Here is a 16,510-nt window from a genome sequence, read left to right on the forward strand (position 1 = left end):
GGGTTGGACAGTGGCATGGAGTCTGAGACGGTGATGAGTGGAGAGCAGCCCAGTTCCTCTTCCAGCATCAGAACTGGAAGTCAGCCCCCAGATAGCCCACCAGCACCAGACCCGGAAGCAAGCCTTCTCCCCTGCCTACACTCTCCAGACCTGCAGCCAGAGCTGCTTCAGAGGTGAACAGAGGGAGATCGCCTGAAGTTGGGACCAGGAGTAAGTAAGTTAGCCATTAAGGGACCAGAAGCAGGGGTGATATGATTCAAACTTTCAGATACTTGAAAGGTTTTAATGATCCAAAGACAATGACAAACCTTTTCCATTGCAAAAAAAATCAGCAGAACCAAGGGTCACGATTTAAAACTCCAGGGAGGAAGACTCAGAACCAATGTCAGGAAATATTTCTTCACGGAGAGGGTGGTGGATGCCTGGAATGCCCTTCCGGAGGAAGTGGTGAAGACCAGAACTGTGAAGGATTTCAAAGGGGCATGGGATAAACACTGTGGATCCATAAAGTCTAGAGGATGTGAATGAAGAGAAGCGGCATGGGGGGTGGCTTGCTTGCGGGAATGACAGCTACTACTTGGAGATTAATACCCTTATTCAATAAACATACACACAGTTAATGCGACTCCAACATTGCTCTATGCTTCAACGGCAAGAGGAAATGTGGAAAAAAGGATTTGCATCCTCAAAAAAGCAGGGGAGTAGCTTGCTTGTTATGGCGGTTACTACCCCAAACCAAATAAGCCTGATACTTCACTTTCAATGCATATCCAGCATAGCTCTCTGCTTCAATGGCAGGGGGGAATCGAGAAGAGAGGATTTATATTCAGACAACAACCAACAAGGAATGAAATACATAGTCTGGGTAAACAAATAAGCATGGGTGTAGCTTGCTTATTACGGCGGTTACTACCCCGAATCAATTAAGCCTGATACTTCACTTGGAATACATATCCAGTGAAGTTCACTGCTTCAACGGCAGGGGGGAATGAAGTAAAGAGGATTTATATTCAGACAACCAACAAGGACTGAATTGCACAGGCAGGGTAAAGCAAGCGTGGGAGTAGCTTGCTTATTACGGCGGTTACTACCTCAAACCAATTAGCTAGATACTTCATTTAGATGCAGCTCCAGCACTGCTCTCTACATCAATGGTGGGGGTGGAAGGGAACTGGACCCAAAAAGTTACCAATAAGGGCCCTGACTTCAGCGGTCAGAGTAACAGATAAGTATGAAAACAATTAGGTCTGAAAGCTTGCTGGGCAGACTGGATGGGCCGTTTGGTCTTCTTCTGCCTCAATTCTATGTTTCTATGAATATATTAAGCAGGCTAAGGTTTATGGCATGTTTGTAACCACCCATGGACAGATCTTACTTAAAGTAAATTGGTGCTTAGTGGCCAGGATGTTAGAGACAGGAATAATTGTCGTCTTCTAAATGCTATGTCCTGCCAAATCTGATAAATAAAAGTCTATGTCTGAGAAGAAACATTGTCTCTTCCTGAACTTAGGATCATGAAGTAAAGTGGAAGGTGAACTGGAAGTGTCCTGTAGCAGACAAGTCATTGCACCCCTAAACTTGCTTAAGATCCCCTGTATTTATCCTATGCTTTCTTGAATTCAGATACCTTTTTTTTTTTGTTTCCACCACCTCCACTTGGAGGTCATTCCATGCATCTACTACTCTCTCTGTAAAGAGATATTTCTTAAGATTACTTTTGAGTCTACTTCCTTTCACCCTCATCCCATGACCCCTTGTTCTGGAACCTCCTTTCCACTAAAAGAAGCTAGCCTCCCTAGCATGGAAACTTTGAGATATTTAAATGTCTCTGTCATATCTTCCCTATCTTGCCTTTTCTCTAGATGTACATGTTTAGATCTTTAGGTCTACCCCATATGCTTTAAAACAAAGACCACTGATCATTTTAGTAGTTGCCCTCTGGGTAGACTCCATCCTGTTTATATCCTTTTGAAGGTGCCGTCTCCAGAACTGTACACAGTATTCCAAATGAGGTCTCACCAGGATCTTATAGGGGCAATATCATTTCCCTTTTTTGCTGACCTTTCGTCTCTCTATATAGCCAAGCATCTTTCTGGCTTTTACTGTCAATTTATCTGTTTGTGCATCTTAAGATCATCAGATACAATCTACCCCAGATCCTGCTCTTTTGTGCTTAGAAGAATTTCACCTCCAATACTATACCTCTCCTTTAGGATCCTGCATTCTAAATGCATTACTCTGCATTTTTTAGCATCAATATCTTATCTGCCAGTCTCTAGACCATTACTTGAGCTTCACTAGATCCAACCTCATGTTTTCCACACCTTCCTGGCTGTCAACCCTGTTGCAGATTTTGGTATCATCGGCAAAAAGACAAACCTTTCCTGACAATCCTTCAGCAATGTTATATGCAAAAATATTGAAGAGAATTGGTCCCAGGACGGATTCTTAAGGCACACCACTAGTAATACACCCTCCTCAGAGTAAACTACATTTACTACTACCCTTTGTTGCCTCCCATTCAGCCAGTTTCTAACCCATTCAGTCACTCTAGGTTCCATACCATGGATGCTCAATTTATTTATGTCTCCTGTGCACAACTGTGTCAAAGGCCTTACTGAAATCCAAGTACACTACATCTATCGCTCTCCTTTAATCCAAATATCTGGTCACCCAATCAAAGAACCTGATCAGATTAGACAAGATTTACCTCTTGTTAAAACCATGCTGCCCCAAATCCTCAGTTCATGCAATCCACTGGATTCTATAAACTGCACTATTCTCTGTTTCATCAGTGATTTTGTATGTTTCTGCCAAATCCAGATGAGTCAAAAACTCCCCCTGCCTCACTGCTATCAGGATTAACTTTAGGACTTCCATCTGGAATCGAGAAACTTTCAGTGCCCTGTTGACTTGATGCAGGTCCAAAATAAGCCGAAAAGAACATTTCGTCTTGTGAACCACAAATTAAATTGAATACTTTCTTTGTCCTCACTCTGCCGCCGAAACAGGTACTATTGCCTTCAAAAGACTGAGAAAATCTAGTGTTGCCCTATTCTGAAGGAAGCAGCAAAAGAACAACATAAAGGTGTTTGAAATATGTTGGGAAAATTCGACCACACCCATCCTTCACAATGCCCGAAGTAACCTGGACACACCTCCGGGAAAAGGCCACAGGATGGCCTCCTCTCTGAACTTCTAGAGGTTAGGTCCTCAAACCTTCATTGTGTGATATGAGAGCTGCTGGTGCCACTTTGTGTGAGCCTTCCAACCAACTCTCCTGCTACCTCGAAATAATCAATACCTCTGAATTGGAAGACCTCACTGACTTGCAGTAAACGTTCCTGCACAATAAATCCTAATCTCCCTGAAGTGACTCCTGGCTGGGGTTGGTTGGGTCGAGCCCTTGGGCCTGTCCTCTGGCAGTCTAGGGGCTTTGGACATCCCCAAGTCCTTTACCAGCTTTTACAGATTCTCTCTAAATAGAAGCTCACTCTTAAAAGTGAAAGCTTGGCAAGGTAGGCTTTGGATGCCAAACCCACCACCCAATTCCTCAAAACAAGCAGTCAGTTATCATCACTGAGGCCATACTTCTAGCTGAAGCCTGAATAAATTCATATGATTCACTCACCAGAAAGGTAGAACTCAATTCCAACACTGGAAGCATCTAGAGCACAGTCCTGAAGCTGCTGTGACCAACACATATAAGCTCTGGCCACATAATCACTGCAGAGAGCTGCCTGCAGGGTCAGACTCAGCACCTCAAAGGTCTGCTTAATCAATGCCTCGATCTTGTGCATCCTTGAGAGACCCACCCCCTTCTACCAGGATAATGGTCTTTCTAGTAACTGCAGATACCAGTGCATCAGCTAAAGTTTCCCCATCACCTTGCCAACTTAAGATGAACATCCAGGATTTCCTGCTCAGCTGTGATCAGTTCTTCAATTGCTTGATATGAGGAAACTGTCAGAGCATTCCCCTTACATCTGCCATATTGCTCTCCCCTTGATCCTTTGAATTGTCTAATACTCCCAATGCCTTAAACAAGGAAGTTCCTTCTCCTTCCTAAACAGACAGATAAAAATCTTCCTTCCCAGGAGAAAGTTTTCCTCCTCCTAAATCTATCGCAAATTTTCCCTCTGGCTTTCTTTAAAAGGATCCCCTAGAGTCAGATCGTGAGGACCTGTCTTCTTCCAGGTCCCAAATTTCATTTCCTTGGAACTGTTTCTTCAAGGACTCTGAGAACACTTCTATTGCATGAGAAAATACGAGCTGGAAAGCTCTCATCTGCTTCCCACCTCATTGCAAAGGCCTGGTGGATCAGGATAAAAATTCTGTGGAAAATGGAGAGGCAGAAATTGAAGGATTTAAGAGTAGGAACACCTGGGGATTCCTCTGAAAACAGTGCTGCTGAAGCTCCCTGTGGAACTGCCCAACCCCAGAAACTTCAGCCACCAATGCAGGAAGTCCTACTTAAGACACTCTTGAGCAGACCTGTGGATCTAAAATGGCCACTGTTGTAGCTGAAGTATTCACAGACAAGAAAACTCCTCACCCTCCAGAGCTACAGTCACCTGTATTTCCAGCACTACATGACAAGCTGAAGAAATACCACCCCACACACTTTATCAGCATGCATGCGGCACTTGCTGAATCTTCCCGAAGTAGCTGAGTAGGAACCGCACAAACTGCATGACCTAGCATGCTTAGCGCAGTTCCTGGGCCCCAACATATTGCCTCGCCTGTAGACCTCCAGCCCTTCTTCCCCCATCAGGCGTACTCACCACTGCAAAGCTTCACAGTGGTAACTCTGCCCAACTGCAGCCTCAGTCCACTGAATGGGCCCAGCTCCAGCTCATACCCTCGCTTGCAACAAATCATTTGACTTTTTTTTTTTTAACTTTATTTGTAGTCTACTGACTACTCTTTCAGGAGACCTCCTGGGGGGGGGGGGGGGGAGGGAAGAGAGGGAGAACTCCTGAAGGTAAAAAAAATAAAAAATAAAAAATGAAGAGCAGAAACCAGCATAAAGACGCATAATCATAAATAGAAACATGCAGACCAAAAATTTACTGGAAACTGCAACAAGCCAGAGATTCTGTATGCAGTGCAACAAAGGAAAAAAGAGAAACATCACTAGGCCTCATAAAACAAATCAAGAAATATAAAATCAATAGTAGTGAAACCATAATAGATTATTTCAAAATAGCTGATGAACTGAATACTCAATAATTTAAAAACTTATATAAAAAATGTATAGATGCCAATACATTTATATACTGTCATTCTATACAATAATCATAACTGTTTCCAAATGGTGTATGTACAATTAAATAACAAAAATCATTAGTACATGAATGATTCACACAATAGTCATACAAGGACATTTGTATAAAAATAAATAACCTAAAATTAATTAAATCTAAGCATACAGCAGATACAGTAATTAAAAATAAGGATAAAAAATGCTCTGACCTCCATACCTGGCAACATTGGATTTGCAGGTGCTCTGAGATTCTTGTGAACTGGGGGGGTGGGGGGTTTGCTAGCAACTTTCTTCTCTCTCTGTCACACACAAGGTCTTTCTCTCACTTACACAGGCTTCAATCACACACATGTTCTCTCTCACTTATACACAGTCTCTCAATCACACACTTACATATACAGGCTCTCAATCTCCACACTTACTTACATGCTGTCTCACACACACACACAAAACACACACACACACAGGGTCTCAAACATAAGAACATAAGATATGCCATACTGGGTCAGACCAAGGGTCCATCATGCCCAGCATCCTGTTTCCAACAGTGGCCAAGTCACCGTACCTGGCAAGTACTCAAACATTAGACAGATCACAAACTACTATTGCTTGATCATAGCAGTTTATGGATTTATCCTCTAGGAACTTATCCAAACCGTTTTTAAACCCAGTTACACTAACTGGTATCACCACTTCCTCTGGTAGTGAATTCCAAAGCTTAACTATGCGCTGAGTGAAAAAGAATTTTCTTTGATTTGTTTTAAATGAGCTACTTGCTAACTTCATGGAGTGCCCCCTGGTCCTTCTATTATCTGAGAGAGTAAATAACCAATTAACATTAACTTGTTCAATTCCTTTCATGATTTTGTAGACTTCTATCATATCTCGCCTCAGTTGTCTTCTCCAAACTGAACAGCCCTAACTTCTTTAGTCTTTCCTCATAGGGGAGCTGTTCCATGCCCTTTATCATTTTGGTCGCCCTTCTCTGCACTCTCTCCAATGCAGCTATACCCTTTTTGAGAAACTGTGTGCAGTTCTAGTCACCGCATTCAAGATGTGGTCTCACCATGGAGCGATACAGAGGCATTATGAAATCCTCTGTTTTATTTTCCATTCCCTTCTTAATAATTTCTAACATTCTGTTTGCTTTTTTGATCACAGCACACTGGGCTGACAATTTCAATGTATTATGCACTATGATGTTTAGATCTCTTTCCTGAGTGGTAACTCCTAAGATAGAACCTAACATTGTGTAACTACAGCAAGGGTTATTTTTCCCTATACGCATCACTTGCTCGCTTTCTCACTTACTCACATACTCTCTCCCCCCCCCAACTGAAGAGCAATTAGCAGCAGCCTCCTCTTCTTACAACCCTTGCGGCCTCAAGAAAGGAAACCCATTGGTTGTGGGGGCTGGCATTACTCCGGGCAGCGCTGCTCTTCTCCTTTGGGTCAATGCTACATGCACCTTAGCATGGTCTCTTCTTCCAGCGCACATGGTTGCTGCACCTCACTTACTCTTCCGGGCTGAGGGAGTGGGAAGAAGAGAGCATGCTGCTAGTGCCGCTGACTCCAGCTGTCCTGTCACATTGTGCCTGGGTTATCAGCATTTCAAGTCTGGGTGGAGGAAGAGTTTGCATCTCACTGGGTGAAGGGGAGCAGCTGGGCCAGCGGGGGACCAGGAAGTGTGGCAACACATCTGCGTGTGCTTGGTGACACAATGTGTCAGGACACAGCGGGTGAGAACTGCTGCTTTAAGGTGTTCTGAGGGTGTTCCTTACATGCGCCCTCACAGTTATATCAACCTGCTGCGCTCTGTCTCCATCTACTGGTAGGGGAACATAAATCCAGGCATCTGGACTATTTGTTTGGACAAAGTGAACATGGCTAGATAATGAATGCATGACAAAAATATCAATGACTGATCAGAAACAAAACTGAAGCAAAACAAGAAGTTTAAGAGAAAATTGTGATATACTATTTCAAATGTACACACACTAGTAAGAATTAATCCCTCTGTCAATTGCTGCTTCTACAAACTGCAAGTTTTAAAACTGCAAGTTTTAAAAAGTTTTTACAAACTGCAAGTTTTAAAAAGGATAAGACCCCTCTTCCATGCCAAAGACTTCAGAACCATCCTCCAAGCTCTCATTTTCTCAAAGTTAGACTACTGCAACTCTACTTTACTTGGTCTCCCTTCCTCATACACCAAACCACTCCAAATGGTTCAAAACGCAGCAGCCCGTCTACTATCAAACACCAGGAAAAGAGACCACATCTCCCCAGTCCTAAAAGACCTTCACTGGTTACCAATCCATTTCAGAGTCATCTACAAATCCATCACCTTGATATACAAAATTATTCACCAACATACCACAATCGACCTACAAGTTCCCCTCCGCTTACACAAATCCACAAGACCGACCAGAGAAGCTTACAGAGGATGCCTCCATGTTCCACCTACCAAAACCACTAATCACAGCACCTTAAGAGACCGAGCCTTTTCCACAGCAGGCCCGCCTTTATGGAACTCCATCCCCCCAGACCTCAGAAATGAGCCATGCCTCCTAACTTTTAGGAAAAGACTCAAGACATGGCTGTTCAGGCAAGCATTCCCTGACTCCAACTAATACGCTTCACCAGCAAACATTCTACACAGCAGCTGCATATTTTGTACACTGTATATATTGTATACATGTATATAATTAACTTCTTCTATTTCTCTTTATTTCCTCCACCCCAGTTCAACAGCCCTTGTTAATTGTAACTGCATCTCTTCATCACATTTAATTATGTTCATTGTTGTATTCATTGCACCCCTGTTTTTATGTAAACCGACGATGTGAATGCTTCATGAATGCCGGTATAAAAAAACCTTAAATAAATAAAAATTAATAAATTACAAATTTTATTAGCAAGTTATAATTTGTGAAATTCTTTTAAGCAGTTCATCTGCATTTCTACCAATTCTGGAAGCAGAGTTGTTCAGAATGTTATCATAAATTACCTCTCGGGGGATGGGATCTGACTGGATAATCATGTGAGGTAATTCATTATAAAATACTGCAGATATGGACCAACCGAATCCATTCAATAATGATACGTAGTGACGCTTACTAACATGGCATTTTCAGGGTTTCAGATCAGTTGCAGGAGTTGTGTAAAACATTTATCACAAATAACTACTTAAAAACCTTAACAGGCATTCACTATTATTGTATGTCCTGTGAACACTTGTGTTTTAAAGTCAAGGAGACAACTTAATTATAATACCTTTGTTTCTCTCATCATTATCACTATTTTCTTCCTCTTCTTCCTCAAAGAGAAATTCATCTTCATCAGGATACTCATTGCGCCAGTTGTTTTCCTCATTCTCATCATCTTCATCTTCATAGATTTCTTGTGATTTATGATCATCCACCTGTAGATTTCAAAGAGAAAATGTGCCATTATCTCTTCATGACAGAACTGTAAGGTCCTGAAAACCATCACTGAATAATGTAATCTCGTGTATGGTACACCAAAGCATGTTTGCTCACCATAAATGGTATTTTGTGTAGGTAGCAGGATGAATTAGCCATTACATATGCGGTGATGTCATACAGTGGCATTGAAGGGACTTCATCTCCTAGCTTGAGCTTTAAGCTCTATGGAGCATGTGTGAGAGTTCCCGTGTGGGCGTCACCTAGAGAGCCTCCTCAGTCTACATCTTACCTAAACATTGCTAGGTAGTTGACTCTCCAGGGTGATGAGTGGATGTTCTATGGCTAATTCATACTGCTATCTATGGAAAACACCATTTTGGTGAGCAAACATGCTTTTTCTGTCAATAAGCAGGCTGAATTAGCCATTACATGTGGGGAGTCCCAAGCTGGGTTGCGGCGGAGCGATTACTTGAATAAGCAATGTGAACCTCACCGTGGAGAATAGACTTCTGCAAGAACAGAGTACGCAAAACTGCTTGTCTGAAGATGCTGTCAGACCTTGAGAGGATGTCTAGACAGTAGCAGGGAAAGGTGTGAAGGGATTACTAAATCGTAGATTTGCAAATGTCCTCGAGACATACTTCTCTAAGATGAGTAGCAGTAGAAGCCATAGCTCTGATGAGATGAGATTTGACAGTGTGTGATCTGCAAGCCTGCTAAGGTGTAGCAGCAGTGAATGCATTCTGCTATCCAGGTAGAAAATGGAAGTCTGGTGACTGCAACTTCAAACCTGTTAGGGTCATATGCAATAAAGTTGCATCCAAGTTTTTCTCCTCCTGTTCTAGGTAAGACAGCTACTTTTTGTCACCGTATGTTGAATGTTGCAATGTAAACCGGAGTGATAATTAACTCTGTTATTTGAACTTCGGTATAGAAAAGTTATAAATAAATAAATAAATAATTGTGAAGCAGGGCAATATAGTAGAATTTAATTTGTATCCTAGGTGAAGGCTTTTTCGTATTCTAAAGGTATGAAGGTCTTTTTCTTCTTCATGGAAATGTGATCTCAGAGAAAAGGTAGATAGTATAATGGAATGACTGATCTGGAAATCCGCACCAACTATCTGGTAGAAAGTATGAGTGATTGGGAATGATGCCATATCATGAGAAAAGTCTACACATGGCATACAGAAGACATGAGGACAGAGCCTGCTGACTCACGCAGCTGAGAGAAATGCTGCTGTCCATGTCAGGAACTGAATAGAATCCAATTATAGGGGTCCAAAAGGCGATTTCATAAATTGAGAAAGTACAGTACTCAAGCTTCAAGAAAGTGGAGGTTTTTGTGTCAGGGGCTTAAAGTGGTACAAGCCTGTCATAAATCTCGACATCAAGGGAGGATTAGAAATTGGTTTAGCGAGTACCCAAATGTGGTACAACGCTAAGGTGCGGAGATGTAATTTCCTTGAATATGTGATGAGATACAAGTCAAAAAGGAGGAGCAAGTACGTCAGCAAGTGCTTGGGCTCACAAGGAAGTGTAGGTGCCATTTGGAATATATGCTCCATGGGAAGGTATAGTCCTTTCTGCTGATTGGCTCTCTAACTGAAAAAAAAAAGTCTGTCTTCAATCCCGCTAGGCAAAGGGAGGTGAGCAAATACTGAGCATATGAAAGACAAACTGTTAGATTGAGTTATGGAAGAATCCAATGAAATGGAGAAATTACTTACCTGACAATTTAGTTCTCCTTAAGGTACACTGATGGACTCAGGACCAATGGGTATAGTGTGCGCCTGATAGCAGTTGGAGACGGAGTCAGATTTCAATCTGACGTCAACACTACATATACCTCTGTAGGAAGCTCTGCTCTTCAGTATTCTCCTCGAAAAGCTATTGTGGATATATGCGTGTTTGAATAACTTGGTTAACTTGAACTAGCTGACGTGAATTCTAGCTGGAGACTGCCAGTACACTCAACCGAGAAACGCCGACACCCGGCAACTATGGGTGTCTTAAACTAGGGGTAATACCTGGCTTACCCGTGCTTGTCTTGTTCTCTGGGTTTTTCACCAGAGGTTCCCGGATTCTGGGGCAGCCGTGGGTGGGGTGCTGAATCCATCTGTCTACACTAAGGAAAACGAAATTATTCGGTAAGTAATTTCTCCATTTCCTAGCATGTAGCCAGATGGACTCAGGACCAATGGGATGTACAAAAGCTACTCCTGAACTGGGTGGGAGGCTGCCCGTGGCCCACTTAGTACTGCCCTTGCAAATGCTTTGTCCTCCCGGGCCTGAACATCCAGGCGGTAGAACCTCGAGAAGGTATGAATGGAGGACCAGGTCGCCGCCTGACAGAATTAGTCATGTGACAGCATCTTGTTTTCTGCCCAGGACACTGCCTGAGTTCTGGTGGAATGGGCCTTGACTTGTAGAGGTGGAGGCTTCCCTACCTCTACATAGGCCATCTTGATTACTTCTTTGATCCAGCGGGCTATGGTTGCCCGCGAGGCCACTTCCCTGTTTCTTCCCGCTGTGAAAGACGAATAGGTGGTCCGTCTTTTGAACAGATTCCGATCTCTCCAGGTATCAGACTAGAAGTCTGCCGATATTTGGTTGGCGAAGAAGGCGTGAGTCTTCCGAGTCCTTATGTTCGTCTAGAGATGGCAGCGAGATGGTTTGATTTAGATGAAATTGAAAAACCACCTTCGGAAGGAAGGAAGGGACAGTGCGTAGCAGTATGGTTCCCGGTGTGAACCTGAGGAATGGTTCCTGACAGGATAGCACTTGAAGTTCAGAGATACGACGGGCTGAATATATTGCCACTAGGAATGCAGTCTTCAAGGTCAGAAGCCTTAGTGACAGGCCGCGTGTTGGTCTGAAGGAAGTTCCTGCTAGGAAGTCAAGTACTAGATTGAGATTCCATAGGAGCACCGGCACTGGTGGGCGGATTTGTTTGACCCCTCTCAGGAAATGGGAAACATATGGATGGGTTGATAAGCTGATGCCATCCACTTTGGCTCTGAAGCAGGCGAGCACGGCCACCTGAATCTTGAGGGAGTTGAGCGACAACCTCTTCTTCAAGCCATCCTGCAGGAATTCCAAGATGATGGGAATTTTGACTATCTGCGGAAGGATCTTGCGGCCCTCACACCAGGCTTCGAATAATAGCAATATTCGTATGTAAGCTAGGGATGTGGAGAACTTGTGTACTCAGAGCAAGGTGTCAATCACTGCCTTAGAGTATCTGCTTTTCTTCAGGCGAGTTCTCTCAAGGGCCAGACCATGAGAGAGAATAGAGTCGGGTCTTCGTGGAGGATCAGTCCTTGCTGGAGAAGGTCCCTGTGTAGAGGTAGGAACAGAAGGTTCCCCGCAAGACGTTTTCACATGTCTGCGTACCATGGCCTTCTTGGCCAGTCCGGGGCCACTAGAAGTACTAGTCCCCTGTGGTGTTCTATCTTGTGGATGATCCTGCCCAGTAGTGGCCATGGGGGAAAGGCGTACAGCAGGTCTTCCTGTAGCCAGGTCTGGACGAGGGCGTCGATTCTCCGGGATTGCAGTTCTCGTCTGTGGCTGAACAACTTGGGCGTTGGACCAGATTGCCAGTAGATCCATGGCTGGAGTTCCCCAGCGATTTACTGTCAACTGGAAGGCTGTGGTCGACAGCGTCCATTCCCCTGGGTCTAGACTCTCTCTGCTGAGGTAGTCCGCAGAGATGTTGTCTTTCCCGCGATGTGTGAGGCTGAGATGCCTTGCAGGTTGTTTCCACCCACGCCATGAGTGGGTCTATCTCCAGGGACACCTGTTGGCTTCTGGTTCCTCCTTGGCGGTTGATGTAAGCAACTGTAGTGGCATTGTCTGACATAACTGACAGACTTGCCCTGAAGTCTGTGGCTGAATCGTAGACAGGCTAGTCTGACTGTTCAGGCATCCCGCCTCTTCCTTGTCCCATTGTCCCTGGGCCATCAGTTCCTGACAGTGGGCTCCCCACCCTCGCAGGCTCGCATCCGTGGTGAGCAAGATCCAGTTTGGTGGGGATAGTTTTGCTCCCTTGCTCAGATGGTCTTCCAGTAGCCACCACTGGAGCTGGGTCCAAACCTCTGCTGGTAGCTGGAGGTGAATGGAGTAGTTCTGGGACATCGGGTTCCATCATGACAGTAGGGAACGTTGTAGTGGGCGCATGTGGGCCCTTGCCCATGGAACGACTTCCAGGGTTTATGTCATGAGACAGAGGACTTGGAGGTAGTCCCATACCTTGGGACGAGCATAGTTCAACAGTTTTCGTAGCTGACCCATCAGTTTCCTTCTCCTTGAAGGGGGAAGGACAACCTTGTATTGTTTGGTGTCGAACCGGACTCCCAAGTACTCTAGCGATTGGGAGGGCTGCAGGCAATTCTCGGCTGTGTTGACAACCCACCCGAGATTCTGCAGCAAGGTCTTGACTCTGGTGGTCGCCTGGTGACTTTCCTCTGGAGATTTTGCCCTGATCAGCCAATCATTCAGATAAGGGTGAACGAGGATTCCTTCTTTCCTCAGTGTTGCCACCATTACCACCATTATTTTGGTGAAGGTCCGAGAGGCGGTAGGCTAGTCTAAAGGGTTGCGCCCGGAACTGGTAATGATGGTCCAATATCGCAAAGCATAGGAAGCGCTGATGGTCGTGACTGACCAGGATGTGGAGACAGGCTTTGGATAGATCCAGTGAAGTAAGGAATTCTCCCGGCTGTACTGCCCTTATGACTGAGCGTAGGATTTCCATGCGGAAGTGTGGTACCCTCCGGTAACGATTGACGGTCTTGAGGTCCAGGATGGGCCGAAAGCTCCTTTCTTCTCGGGAACGATAAAATAGATGGAATAGTGACCAGTATTTTGTTGGTGTGTGGGCACCGGGGTTATCACCTTTAGGCTGAATAGTTTTTTCAGTGTGGTTTCTACTGCCATCCTCTTGGAGAGGGAGTGGCACGGTGATCTCACAAATTTGTCTGGAGGGATGCTGTCGAAGCCCAAATAGTATCCCTCTCGAATGATGGTTAGGACCCACTTGTCAGACGTTATCTCGACCCATCTTTGGTAGAAGAGGGTAAGTCTGCCCCCTATGACTTCTTCCTGTGGATGGGTCTGCTGTTTTTCATAGTGGGGTGTGGCCGGAGCCTGTACCTGAGCCTGCTCCCCTCTTGTTGTGTCTGTTCCGAAAGGACTGGCCCTGCCTGCGGGGTGAGGTGCTTGGTATTTAGTGCTCTTGTATGGTCTGAAGCACTGGGTTCCTCTGCCCTTGGTTCTTCGGGGGAAGGAGCGCTGGTTTCTTTTGTTCCTGTCCTCCGGTAGATGAGATACTGGAGATTCGCCCCATTTGTTGGCTAACTTCTCCAGTTCGCTTCCGAATAAGAGGGATATTTTAAAAAGCATTCTCGTGAGGTTTGCTTTGGAGGTCGCGTCAGCTGACCAATTTCAAAGCCATAGTTGTCTTCTGGCTGCCACTATGGAGGAGATGCACCTGGCTGAGGTCGCATCCGTGAGGAAGAATATCGCCAGTTCTGTTTCACCGGACATGGTTGCGTCTCTGGAGAAAAGCAAGCAGGCACATGTTACTATGGCGCAGCAGGAAGTGATTTGCAGGGTCATTGCTGCTACATCAAAGGACTATTTAAGGATGGCTTCCTGACATCTGTCCTGGGCATCCTTGAGTGCCGCTCCTCCTTCGACCGAGATGGTTGTGCGCTTAGAGAGTGCACAGACCATGGCGTCCACTTTTGGAAACCGGAGAAGTTCCTTGGCCATGGGTTCCAGGGAATATAGGGCTTTTAAGGCCCATTCTCCTTTGAAGGTGGCCTTCGGGGCATCAGTTGTTGTACGGGCTGCAACATTGGGAAATAGCATGAGGCCTGAGAGAGGGACACCAAAACCGGGTTTGTCTTTGGTTCCGCTGTGCTACCCGTGCCTGGAATGCCCAGTGTCTTCAGGGTCAGAGACATGAGAGCTGGTAACTCATTTTTGGAGAAGAATCATAGCATGATTCGGTATGATTACATCCATGGAGGGATTTCCCCTTCCTCCAGGGAGTCAGTCTCGTCCCCCCCCCCCCCGAGGTGTCTGTATCCCCTGTAGGGAGGCTCTTGCCTAGGTGTGGCACGTCTCGAGAGGTTCAAGAGATGCTTGGAAGGTCTTGTGCTTCTGGTGAAGACTGGGGCTGTGTCGCAGGCAGTACCGATTGCGCTTGGACAAAGGTTTGCGGCCCTTTGAAGAATTCCACCCAGGAAAAAGTCCCCAGATCCATATTGAATCCATGTGGGGTTATGGTGGAGGCCCCCCGAGGTGCCTTCTTGTGTAGGCGCAGAGTCGGAGATACAGAGGTCCGGGATACTATCATCAGTGGAACCAGATCCCTCTATTGGCTGTGGGGGGCCTTGCTTATGTTCCCCCCGAGCCTCTTCGCACTGCTGGCATAGGGCAGAGGCCACCATGATTTGTGTGCATGGAGTGATTCAAAACTTGTCTGTGCGCGATGGTATGCGCGCCGGGAGGCTTTGTCCGCTCAGGGTGCGCCAACGATGTGCGTGCAGGATGCGCAAGATGTGCGCGCAGGTAAACTACTTTGTGCACCTAGCCGAGATGTGCGCGCCGCTGTGTGCAATGCGGTATTTGTGCGGACCACTATATGCCCAGCACCGTTATACACGTCGCTGTGCGATAGGCACAGATGTGCGTGCCGCTGTGCGCATGGCTCAATTGAGCAGGCATAACTGCGATCAAGGGGAGGAAATGGCGCCGGCGACCACGCGGACAAGATGGCGACCCGCCCCCCAGAGGGTCTCCACGTGTGTGGACCCTCGCACCAGATCGGGGTCTAGCCCATATGGAGCTGCTCAACCCGATTTTACAGACGCCAAAGGGGACGATCTGTGTGGCTAATTGAGTCTCAGAGGCCGGAGACTTAGAAGAGGTTTTCTACCTTACCTTGTCTTGGTGTTTCCCAGTCTCGTGCTGGGCGGTCTCCGGTTGCGGGGGGAGAGGGAATTACCTTCACCGCCGCGCTCGATTCAAAACCTGCTGACTCTCAGCTGCCCTGGGGGCTAAGTCCACGCTGGGAGCCGGCTACCAAACCGAGGTTTGCCTCTGAGGGATCTCGGAAATCACCTCAGGAATTCTCGACTGGGGGGGGGGAAGGACCCTTAGGTATCACCGCAGAAGAGCAAGGCTCGTCTTCTTGAGGTAAATTTTCTCTGACTCAGTCTCCTAGCTGCTATCAGGAGTACACTATACCCATTGGTCCTGAGTCCATCTGGCTACACGCTAGGAAATTCCCCTTTACTCAGATATTCATCCTCTAAAAATTGCCCAGTATGCATAACAAAGGTGCCATCTTAGTAGGAGTGCAGTTTGCCCTTGCTAAGATATCCCAAACTGCAGTCCAGAACTGCTGAATTCTATCAGATTCCCACAGTGAAAAAGTGGCATTATTTCCTTGACATGTCAAACAAATAGATGAGTTCACTAAACCGGTCTTATAAGCTCTGTATGGGGGAACAAATACATTTTACGCCAAATTTTTACTTGCATTTCCCTCAATATAACCCATTCAGTACTTTTATGCAGCATCGTGATGCAAGTTATCAAATCATACTCCTCATCCTCAGTTTTTATTTCCAGACTCCATGATGCTACCATCATCCCCCATATGGGAATAGCGAGTCAAGGTATTTTATATGAGGAGGACATGGAATTAATTCCATTTCTGTACATAATCATTAGTCTCTGGAAAGCAGGAGACGAAAGACTATCCAATGATGATGCATGCTGTTACTAAAATGTTTGATTTGCCACT

The 16,510-nt window shown here is 45.6% G+C and overlaps 1 protein-coding gene across 1 annotated transcript in view; it reads right to left on the reverse strand.

The window, feature by feature from the left end:
- Window positions 1–16,510, reverse strand: part of SLC7A6OS (solute carrier family 7 member 6 opposite strand) — a 49,199-nt gene that overhangs the window by 7,065 nt on the left and 25,624 nt on the right. The window contains exon 4 of the mRNA XM_029608664.1: window positions 8,540–8,687. Coding sequence (XP_029464524.1) covers window positions 8,540–8,687 — 148 coding nt within the window. The remainder of the gene's footprint in view (window positions 1–8,539; window positions 8,688–16,510) is intronic.

Source organism: Rhinatrema bivittatum, chromosome 7 (genome assembly GCF_901001135.1).
Source record: "Rhinatrema bivittatum chromosome 7, aRhiBiv1.1, whole genome shotgun sequence".
NCBI classification, from domain to species: Eukaryota; Metazoa; Chordata; class Amphibia; order Gymnophiona; family Rhinatrematidae; genus Rhinatrema; species Rhinatrema bivittatum.